The sequence below is a fragment of the Periplaneta americana genome, chromosome 2 (genome assembly GCF_040183065.1).
Source record: "Periplaneta americana isolate PAMFEO1 chromosome 2, P.americana_PAMFEO1_priV1, whole genome shotgun sequence".
NCBI classification, from domain to species: domain Eukaryota; kingdom Metazoa; phylum Arthropoda; class Insecta; order Blattodea; family Blattidae; genus Periplaneta; species Periplaneta americana.
In genome coordinates this window covers 178,952,391-178,964,575 of record NC_091118.1, presented here as the reverse complement: position 1 = coordinate 178,964,575, position 12,185 = coordinate 178,952,391, and the positions used below count along the sequence as shown (strand labels likewise).

The 12,185-nt window shown below is 33.0% G+C and overlaps 1 protein-coding gene across 2 annotated transcripts in view; it reads left to right on the top strand.

Annotated features, from left to right (window-relative positions):
* Positions 1-8,747, top strand: part of LOC138694880 (juvenile hormone acid O-methyltransferase-like) — a 30,245-nt gene extending 21,498 nt beyond the window's left edge. For both annotated transcript variants that reach the window (XM_069819041.1, XM_069819040.1), the window contains exons 4-5: positions 4,647-4,794; positions 8,147-8,747. In XM_069819041.1, the coding sequence (XP_069675142.1) occupies positions 4,647-4,794; positions 8,147-8,325 (327 nt within the window). In that variant the 3' untranslated portion in view covers positions 8,326-8,747. The remainder of the gene's footprint in view (positions 1-4,646; positions 4,795-8,146) is intronic.
* The last annotated feature ends 3,438 nt before the right edge of the window (positions 8,748-12,185 follow it).

The window sequence follows — 12,185 nt, the reverse complement described above, 5'->3', positions numbered from 1 at the left end:
CGCCATGTTTGAAGAAAATTGAACGACCGTCGGTAATGAACTTATGCGCCCAAAACAAAGTGGGCGTGGTGATAACTGACATTAGAATCGTCAGCTGTCTTAATTTCGTTTGCATAAATCAGTTAAACTGAAGTGGAAAACCCTAGTATTTCGTCAAATACGTGCTAGGAACTTAATCTAAACTAATGTACGCTAAATTTAAAACACTTGAGCTATTCCTAGAAGGAATGCTTAAAAGAATAACCTAACCAAAATTGTCATGTAGTATGACAAGAAGTCCTAGCAAATATACTGAAGAAAATGTTTATATTCCTAGGTTCTTTTAAATGCGACCTGCAAGATTGCCTATAAAATGAACGAGTATGATTCGGATTATTTTATTAAATTGTTTTCCCAGTCTCTACACGTTGCAAAACTATTTACTATACCATAAGATATAGAATGAAAGTAGGCCCTATCTGTAGTAAACAACCTTTACCTCTAAGCTTGTAACGTGGGTGAAACATGACAAAACACGCTTTCAGTTTTTTTGTTACAGTAAAGTATAATTATTATCGAAATGTGAACGTGAGGCCAACAGCCGGCTGGTCTGTCTGAGCCTTTCAAGGGCTGTGGCACCACAGATAATTATTAGTGTATAATTGAGCACCCACGTACAATAATGGGGTAAGTAGTTACGAAATATATTCATACTTACCCCATTATTGCACGTGGGTGCTCAATTATGTTCTTTCATGTCCTTCCACTCAAAATACTAACAACAATACGACCTACCCCAGAGTTTTGCGTTATTTTGGATGCGAGTGTCGAAATACAATTTTAATATTTGATTGCTATTACTAGGTTTGAAACAGAATTGTAGCGGTTTTATCCGTATTTAGTTTAACTTCATTACTAGTGATTACTATTTGATTAATCGTTTGTCTTCGAAATAGGCCTACAGCTCATCGTCTTCTTGTATAAGCAGTAAGGACAGAAGGAGCAGAAATAAAGGATGCCGGTGTCGAAATACAGTTTTAATATTGTATTGCTATTTGTTTTTCACTGGGTCTGAAACGGAATTGTATTGGTTTTATCAGTATTTAGTTTAAGTACATTATCAGTGAACCATTTATTTTGTTTATGCCGGGCGTTGTTACACATTTATGCATGAAAAAAAAATGCTGCTAATTAACAAAACTATGGACTTAACTTCATAAAATTTACATGAAATATGATATATCAGTTGTCTTTTTCCTTTTGACATTGCAGTTATATGCAGCACACACAACAGGCATGTTTTTTCTTCGTTTTTTTTGTACTTCTTACCTCCGTTATACAACATTGTAAGCAGACGAATTTTTACAAAGTTGGGCGCTTAGCTCAGATCTGCCGTGTTTCGCGGTGGCACCGCAAAGAGCGCTGTACAGGACAACATGGCCACTCTATAGTCTTCTCTTTCTAACTCGTTGGTATGTACCACAAACGACAAACTCATATTTTTAATTCATTCGTTCGTTCGTTCGTTCATTCGTTCGTTCGTTCATTCATTCATTCATTCATTCATAGTTTTCTGTCCCAGAGCAGGTTCTTTACTACAAATCAAACATATAATAATAGTAATAATAATAATAATAATAATAATAATAATAATAATAATAATAATAATAATAATAATAATAATTTATTTTAGCTGGCAGAGTTAAGGCCGTAAGGCCTTCTCTTCCACTCAACCAGCAAAAAGTATACATACATATGTATCAATTTACAAAGAATTCAACAATTTGATTTAGATAAGAGCTACATGTATATAAGAGTTATTTACGAATTAAACAACAAAATACTATGAACTATTAATTAAACACTGAAATACAAACTACGTAGCAGAATTAAGCTAAAATAAATAGAATGTTAATATATTTCAAATAATGTTAAATAATAGAAAGAGATTATTATGAGACAATTTTGAAAATACAGCACTATCAGGATGCATGTCTAAAGGAAGGAGTAACAATGTAGACAGTGATAGTGTAAGTCAGTATGATTGGAGTGAAATGCTAAGAAGGTTATCTTTTAAGCTGTTTTTAAAAGTGTTTATTGTCTTGCAGCCCCTAATACTTTGTGACAGGGAATTCCATTGTCGCGAGGTGGATACTGTGAAAGATGATGAATAACGTACTCTAATCTTCCCTCTTTCCCTCCTTCCTCCTAACATTCGTGTTTGATAGAAGGATAAATAGTTTAATATGTTACTTAATTTGAATTGTATTTAGATAATTAAAATGCTATCATTTTGATACAGAGAGCAATCATTTCGTACAGTGACAATTCCTTTCAAATGTTTCTTAATTCTTATTAATGCAACCATAAACCTTTCATCACTCGCATGCCCAATTGTTACATAATCACTCACACGTTGGATTTCGACCAACCTATTATTAATTAATCAAGAAATCAGTTTTTTATCTAAATATGCAAATTCTTTGTATTGATGAGGAAAATCATTTGAAATACAGCCATAATTTCGGCTATTGATGTTACTTTGCAGTCTCGAGTTCGAGAGTATTGACCTGTTTACAATCTCATCTATCATCTCAATGGTTATAAATTGATCAAAATATTCAATTTCAGTGAAGACATCTTGTGAATTGCATTTGGGTTCAGGTAATACCTTCAAAATGTTTTTCGATTTTATTTTTGGGGATTTGAATTATCTTAATTTTCGTCATTTTGTAATTTCATCTCCCCCTACGTAAAACTCATGTTCAGTACAGTCCTGTGCATTAACTTCTAAATCACTGACACATTGTTCACAATCTGGAATTTGAACACTCCTCTGTGCACGTTCATCTTCCTCCAGTTCTGATTCAGATTCATGTTCACTGTGTTCACAGCCTGGAATTTCAACACTTCCCGTGTACATTCATCTTCCTCCAGTTCTGATTCAGATTCATGTTTACTGTGTTCACAAAATGGAATTTCAACACTCCCCTACATACCTTCATCTACTCCAGTTCTGATTCAGATTCATGCTCACTGTGTTCACATTCTTCGTCACTATATTCGCTATCACTTTCATTGTTCTTAGTAGGTCTATTCATTTTGTGCTCTTCTTCTTCTTCTTCTTCTTCTTCTTCTTCTTCCATTTTTTGCAGAATTCCAGGCATATTTTCAACTTTGACATAGCTAGAATATGTAAACGAGACTATTGTAATACATACACACATACATACATTAATTCATTCATTCATTCACACATACATACATACGTACACACATACATACGTACATACATACATACATACACATATACATTACATACATACACACAGACATACACACACATACATACATACATACATACATACATACATACATACATACACACATACATACACATACACACATGCATGCATACATACATACATACATACAAACACACATACATTCATGCATGCATACATACATACATACATACGCACGCACGCACGCATACATACATACATACATACATACATACATACATACATACATACATACATACATACATACATACATACATACATACATACATACATACATACATACATACATACATACATACAATTTCTCTTTTTTGGCAATGAAATTGCTAAGAGAAATGAAAATAGCAAGACCACAAATATATTTACTTACACGGCCGCTAGCGCGTTGGACATAGTCAAACGATGAACACTCCAGTACCTTTCGAACTGTACTGACTGTTTTAAGATATTAATAGATATGAAACGTTTCGTAAACGTATCGAGAAATGCCAATAATGGAATAGAATTGGCGTGTTATTCAAGAGGAGACCTATGAGAGGAATTATAATCAAATATAAAAATGTGTTGGATAAAGTCCAACAGTGCGAGTGACGAAAGGTTTGAAGATTGACATATCATTTAGTTTTAATGTGTATACTTTATATTACTTGCTTTATTTTTCAGAAGTTACTGTAATAACATTGTAGAATTATGTCCATCTAGGGAAACTACACTTTCCAATGGTAAAATAATAATTAAACAATTAATTAGCTTCCGAAATTACTTCATACAAACACAGAAACATTCTCTTAGGCTTTGTTTAATAACTTTCGATTGTTGTTGTCCAAGCCCCTTATAGATGAAGTCATTTGTTTTTGTTTCAGTACAGCACCTTAGATGGCGTTGTTATTGTAATTTTAAAACTCATTTATCTCATTAAATATCAGTCCTATCAAAATTTTTCAGGGAATAAAACTTATCGGAAATTATGTTCAAAGAAACTTTTGTTATGTAATATTTTTCAGGAAAATCAATAATAAGCGAGATATTTCGATTTATTTAATTCAGGCCCCCTTATAATCCCCTTTTAAATAAAGTATTTTGATTGTCATATAGCCTAAAATCTAAGTTACAACGAACTTAATTTATATCCCAATTTTCATATAAATCAGTTCAGCCATTATCGCGTGAATAGGTAACAAACATCCAGACAGACAGACAGAAATACAATCAAAATTTTCAAAAAAGCGATTTTCGGTCTCAGGATGGTTAATTATACATGTTTACACCAATTATTTTTGGAAAATCGAAAATTACCAGAAAAATTTTGGCTACAGATTTATTATTAGTATAGATATAAACAATATTTACTGTTTGTTACAGAAAGTTCAACGAAGAGTAACGACTTACCAAAATTCACAAGATCCTGCTGAAGACTTAAGAAAAATTCTGAAAGATGTGGGGTTCGAGGTTGTGGACTGTAAATGCAGGAAAACTTCTTACAATTTCGAAGTTGTCAGTCGCATCAAAGGTGAATGTTGCAATCATGAAGAAAGCTCTGTATTCCCCACGGTCTATTCCAAATCCTGTAGTAAGGGAAGTAGTATTTTATTTAACGGTGTTCTCAACTGCACAAGAAATTTAGCGTTGAAATTAAACACGAGTAGAAATGGCCAACAAATTTTACCTCGAGCTCTTGATTAATTAAATCTACGACACGGAGTTCCCATTTTTACTCCCCTTTCACAGGACGCTACTCTAAGAATTTTATTGCCGTTTAAAATACGTGCCGTCGACCGTATTTTAACCTGCGAACCTCGAATGTAGAGGCCAGCATGATTACAACGAGATTACCAAATATTATTTCCAAAGCTCATCCCTTCCTAGCGCCAAGGTTGCCAGATTCTCTCATCAGGAATCAAAGACAGATGATGATACTGTATACCTAACGTGACTACACATTTGAATTAATCCATTTTGTAATACAACTGATTTTATTCGTTTTATGTATTACATCTAATTATAGAGGGTCAAAACGTTTAATTTTATTACACTTTTGCTGGATTATGAAATTTCCTTTGAATTATTGATCAAGTCTGAAAAATAATGTCATATTATGGCCTCATCTACGTAGAAAAAATGCATAATACAGCGTTTAAATGCTATTAGTAATAAATCAACTTCCAAAGACAGTAAAGAATAAAGATAGGCCTATAATATCTAAAACATACTATAGGATCCTCGTTTTTATTTCAATACAACCCGATAGGAGGCGCCAGGTGGCGTTGATGACGACATTGAATAGTAATATGTGTTACAAGAGCGGTATGGTGACGTTTTCATGTTCGAGGAAAAGATTGAAAAAGCGAAACGTATTTGAGCTTTTTTAATTTCCGAGAACATGAAAACAAACATACCGCTCGTGTATCGTACATTATTTTGTGCGAAGATCGTTTATTACATACCTGAAAGAGGAATTTCTAATTAGTTGCAATGAAATCTCCATCTTGGTTTCTGTTCAATGACGGCAACTTTGGAAAACAAATATATCTATCTTCAACATTGTTCCTATAAAATGTTTTCTGTGTTTGCTATACTGCAGCAGGCCGCGATATACGTCTGTCTTTTTTTTCCCCCAGTCTATGATGAGTCTGGAATCTTGTTGATTTTTTCACGGCTTCCTTAATGTTACTTGCATTACAAATGCAATAACTTTTGTGGTGTTGTAGAGTTTACTTAATGTTTGCAAATATTTAAAAACAATAATTAACAGTGCAATTTAGGTGAAATTTCAGTGGTAAGTTTCCAATTTATAATTATTACTATATTGAACGTCTTTAAAAATAATATGTAAAAAGCCTAAAGCAGTAAAATGAATATGACGCTTAAGCGGTAAGAAGAGGGAAATTGTTATGTGTGTTACGTTGGGAATACTTAATGTGGTATTTCACACTTACCGCGTATTGGTTGTGTGAGGAAAGCAAGCAAATACGTACGATCTCGCACAAAATAGATTTACAGAGCCTTGAAAAATGAATAAGGAATTTTAAAAATAATTTTACAGATTTTTTTCCAATACTTTTTACATTCCGGGACAAATATAACTCAATCCAGGTCACACGACACACCATTAAAATCCAGCACAATCCTTGAAAATCCAGGACTGTTGGCAACTATGCCTGTCACTAATAGCGAAAGAACGAAAGTTTCCTAACCATGATCCACAAAAGGAAAAAAGAACACACAATAATTTAATACCAGACGAAAGTTTTTTATTATTTAGTAACTTCTTTATCTATTTTAATTATGCTTTAAAACATCATCGCAAACAAATGAGACAGGGAGATCAAAAACCCACTAACTCCAATTTTTTACAAAATTGAGTTATGAGCTGGGTGGTGCTTTTTAGTTTATCCCGCATGCGTGGAAGGCAAGAATACACGAATTTCGACATTCATCTGCATTCTGGGGGCTATTTTAAAACTCGTGGAAGTCAGAACTCCACTTACTCCATGGAATAAGAGAGTTTTTGCATTCCAAGCTTAATTTCCGGTAGGTGGCAACACTATCGCTCAACCAGCTGAGTAAAGTGATACGGTATTCAGAATCTCACAAACATCTATTAAATCCATGTAAGTAAGACTATGAAAGGCACAATATGGAGTCGATTTAACTTCAGAAACGCAATAGAGATGCATCATTCCCCAGTCAACTAAAGTATAATTCAGCATTGCCATTGAAAGAAGAAAGCAAAAGGACTTGCAAAATTTAATTCAGTTTATTTCTGAGGAAAGTAGGATGTATTACCAAACTCTGTTTGCGGACAGTAATAATCTAGATGCACAGGAAGAACATGAGAATGAGAGAAAAAGCAGAATCTGTAACATGAATCAGACTGTGTTGACATTTTAATATTGTTTGTGATTTTATTTGTGTATTTTCATGTGGTTTATGGTAATTTGCGATTTTTTGTCTCATATATTGAAATTAAAAAAAAATGTAGCAATGTTAATCTTAATAATAAACTTCCATTTTCTCGTATATTCCAATGTTTCATAAGGGAATTATGATATACTTATCTTTTTTCTTCACATGGCTCATATTTATTCACTTTTCTTCATTCATACACTGTGTAAGTCAGAAACCCACCAACTCCTGCAGTGTTTATTTCAAATTGTAGCGTAAGGTAAAGTAAAAATTTAGGTTTTGAAGAATTTAATTGGTAAAGAATGTAATTTTACACAATATTAATAGGTAAATGTATAATGTTTAAAGTTAGTAAGACGGATAAGTTTTTTCTCTCTCCTGTAAAATTTGGTTTCTTGGAATTTGGGAGTTTTTGATTTCCCTGTCTCAAATGAATGCAGTAGACATTGAATATTTGACATTGGATAATTCGACTTATTCGGTAGTTGGAATATATGTTTATTCTCCTTGAAATTTCCATTAAAATCAATGTTAAAAATTCACATTTAATTCAAATTTTCGACGGTTACAGTGGTTTCAACGAAAATAGTGCCCTATCTGACATTCTACCGAAAGTTCAAAAGATTTTCTTGGGAATATTAGTTATTAATTATTCTAAGAATTCAAATTCTAACATGTGGTTTATTTAGTCTATAACAGAAAAAGTACCAAGGTTATTTCCTTGCGGGTAAAGGCAGTGGTCATGTAGGACTGACATTCCTACTGCCATTAATGCCGATTGTACAAATGGGAGCCCTAACCTCTCGCTATTCCGTAATGTCCTGTAATGAAGATTACTTAACTTTCACCATGCACTTGACAAATTTGTTCAGGATATACACAATGCTTAAATTACTTTCGTATTATTTTGTGAAGTGATATGTTACTATAATTGGAAAATATTTTTCTTTCACCAGGTTTCGCCATTTCAGTAAATCCATATTTAAATGTCATACCAAAAGAACTGCACGACACTTTCATCACCGACCTTCTGATGGAAATGACCAAAATCAAGTTCAAAAGAGAAGAAAACAAAGACGACAGCATTACTGAAATGAAGTACGATCAGATCATTGCGTATATAAGAAAAGTGTGAATTTCTACAAAATAATGCAGCTATGTCTGTGCTTGGTGGGAGTGTCATATACCTGCATCATATTGACCAGTGATGTCAAGGAAGTAGTAGCACAAATGTGCTACTGTAGCATGCCATCCTCAGTGCCTCTGCTAGAATGTAATTGCAATGCGTGCACTAGTGTTTTGGTGGAGTTGAAATAGCACTGTCCTGGACTACAGACTTGGGTATCTCAGCAATTAAATATTTCGATCCTGAATGGGAAGAATTGTTTCTGTGTCAGAATTTTGGCACCCATGTAAAATGCTTGTTATTCCAACAATAAATTGTTACAGGTATTGAAATTTAATGTAAATCTATATGTAATTTGAACTGGTAATGGAAATTATGGGAAAACGGCTAAACGGATTTTAATAAATGACCCCTCATTTTGAAGCTTGAAATCCAAAGTGTTTCAGAAAAATATTAGTTTTCAGTGAAATGTCAATTTTCCTACATCATTTTCCTATTTTCCAAATCCATCCTTCGTCAGTTTTGACAACTAATTAATTGCATTTCAGAATAAAACAAAACACACACTACAATAAACAATAGACTATTACATGAAGGCCATGACCTACAGGATTGCTGACATAGTTAGAGTTCAGATGGCTCAGATTCTTTCACATCTTAATGCCAATATGTCGATCTTAACTTGTGTAATTTTTTGATATCGTATAAAAAATAATTTAAGGTCTGATTCTCTGGTCTGTAGTTTTCCGAGTACAGCTGTGTATTGGATATTAGGAACTACAAAACTTATGAATGTTTGATGACATTATTACCATTAAAAATGAAATATTATTATAGTTAACGTAACTCATAATGGTATACTGATGATATAAAAGTGCAACCTTTTGGGGCTCTAAGTAAGCAGAGAAAGAATATTTTATATTAGATCTTCATTTCTATAATTTACTGAGTAACGGTTATATATATATATATATATATATATATATATATATATATATATATATATAGTATATAGACTATGATATTGCTCTGCAAACGTAGTAAGTGCATTATGACAGAATCTGTTATGCACTTAACACATGTATTGCATACTATATTTGGCTGATCTTAATAAAAAGTAAATCATTATTAATCATTTTAATTTAAATAAATAGTTTGTTTTTGGACGCTAACATTTTCATGTGTGGTCGCCGTTTGTTATTTGTCGATAGGTGTCATTCATTTGTTATTATTCGTATTTGTCGATAAGTGTTATTCATTTGTTAATTTTTCTGCAGCGATTGTGAAAATATTGTAATTAAAATAAATTATAGAAAGTTTAGTTTTGTCTTCAAAGAAGTAGGTAGGTCATACATTAATAATGTTGGTTAATGCTTGAATATGTATTTTATTTCATGGATGTTTTCGCATTCAGCCACGACCCCACTAGTGGCGCTGAGAGTAACAACCGGAAATCTTCAGAAATGGTTTTCACGCTTACATCTTATCTACATTGGTTACATCTTCAGATATGAATTAGACTTATAGTTCAGAACTACAAGTGCCAGCAATAGACGTCTTGACTACCTGAGGACACCTGGTTACAATTTCACTTTATAAAATCTGGATTGCAGCATACAGTACTTACCAATTCCACAGACTTAAATAGCAATTTGCAATTGAAGGATTCAGAACCATAGTGGGCCAAGCGCCATTTACTAAGCCGTAGAAAACAAGGGTTAAAATTAAGTTATTACCATAATTCAATGAAAACATATAGCAAGTAATATAAAGTATACACATTAAAACTAAATATGTCAATGGTGTGTGGATAAGCTTCAGGGCTTCTACCGCGTTGTCTTGGTGTTATTGGCTGACGTTTCGACCGCTGTGTTGTGGCCATCTTCAGAGCAGTTGTTGGATAAGGAAATAGTCTGCCATTACTTATATATATAGTAGTCTCGATAGGGGGGAGTACTTGCTGTGATAGGTCGTAGGTTCTCCTTCTGGCATCTGATTGGTCCTACGTGGTCCAATCCGGTTGAGGTCTGTATGAAGGGGAGTATTCATATTAAATATGTATTCATCTATACTAATAATAAATCTGTAGCCGAAATTTTCCTGGTAATTTTCGATTTTCCAAAAATAATTGGTCCTAACATATACAATTAACCACCCTGAAACCGAAAATCGCTTTTTTGAAATTTTTGTCTGTCTGTCTGTCTGTATGTTTGTTTGTTACCTTTTCACGCGATAATGGCTGAACGGATTTCGATGAAAATTGGAATATAAATTAAGTTCGTTATAACTTAGATTTTAAGCTATATGGCATTCAAAATACATTATTTAAAAGGGGGGTTATAAGGGGGCCTGAATTAAATAAATCGAAATATCTCGCTTATTACTAATTTTTGTGAAAAATGTTACATAAAAAAAGGTTCTTTAAAAATAATTTCCGATAAGTTTCATTCCCTGAACAATTTTGATAGGACTGATATTTAATGAGATAAATGAGTTTTAAAATTAAAATAACTGTCATCTAAGGCCGTGTAATGAATTAAAAAACAAATGACTTCGTCTATAAGGGGCCTTGGACAGCAACAATCGAAAGCTATGAAGATAGCCTACAGATAATGTTTCTACGTTTGTATGAAGTAATATCAGAAGCTAAATTAACCGATTTGTATAATTAATTATTAATTCACCATTGGAAAGTGTAGTTTCTCTAGATGGACATAATGCTATAATGTTATCACAGTAACGTCTGAGTGAATCGAGGACAGGTAAGATTAAAATAGCTTCTTATGCACAGAAAACTTGATAGGCACTCGTTTCCTGTATTTCCTAAAATAATTTTTATGACCAAATGAGTGGTCTCTGGATCAAAATGATCGCATTTTAATTACGCAAATACAACTTAAATTAATATAATAAACGATTTATCCTTATATCAAACACGAATGTTCCCTGGATCAAATGTCCTATTTTAATTATGTAATTACTTTATAATTATTTGTAACGGGTGCAGCGGAGCGCACGGGTACGGCTAGTATTAAATATGTCAATCTTCATTAAACTATGGTATTCACTTAAATTTAACCATTGCTTTCTCTGTTTTTAATAAATGGCGCTTGGCCCACTCTGGCTCTGAATCCTTCAATTGATTTCTTCCCATCACCTAATTTGTATATTACTTTCAGTAGATACTGGACGGAAAATTGTCCTTCGGGAAAATATAAATAAAAGATATCACGAAAAAGTCAAGTGAGAATTCGGATTCAGAAAATTTGATTTCAAGAGAAAGATTTTTGGGGAAAATGGATATTAGGGAATACAGGTTCGGGAAAATGTACGGGAACCCTCACCAATTATTATAGGTCAATCAGTCTTCTTAGTGTTGTAGGCAAAATTTATGAGAGTATAATCCTTGAGAGGCAATTAAATAAAACCCAAAATAGGCTATAATGCCCATGTATTCCTTCTTGGTCGGTCAACAACACCACAACATTTACGAGTAACTCTCTGGATATTACTGCAGGGTTTAATATGTACGATAAGGACATTGACACGAGTCTTAAAATATAAACTATTCGTACAAAATACGGACGTATGGTATTCCTATTACAAGAAATCCTCTTTTCTTTGGTTATCGTCTGATATGTTTTATTTTGAGCAGAGCTGCGACAAAATCTACTTTAGCATCAATTACATGCACTTCGACCATACACTTAAAAAAATGCAATCGCTATCTTACGTCACGTAAACAATGACATTCCGTTCAGATACAGAATAGCGTATTTCTCGTATGTTGAGACATCGTAGTAATTGAATGAACCGTAAATCTAATTCAAACAATTGTAAGTACGATTGAAATGATATTCTACTAGTTT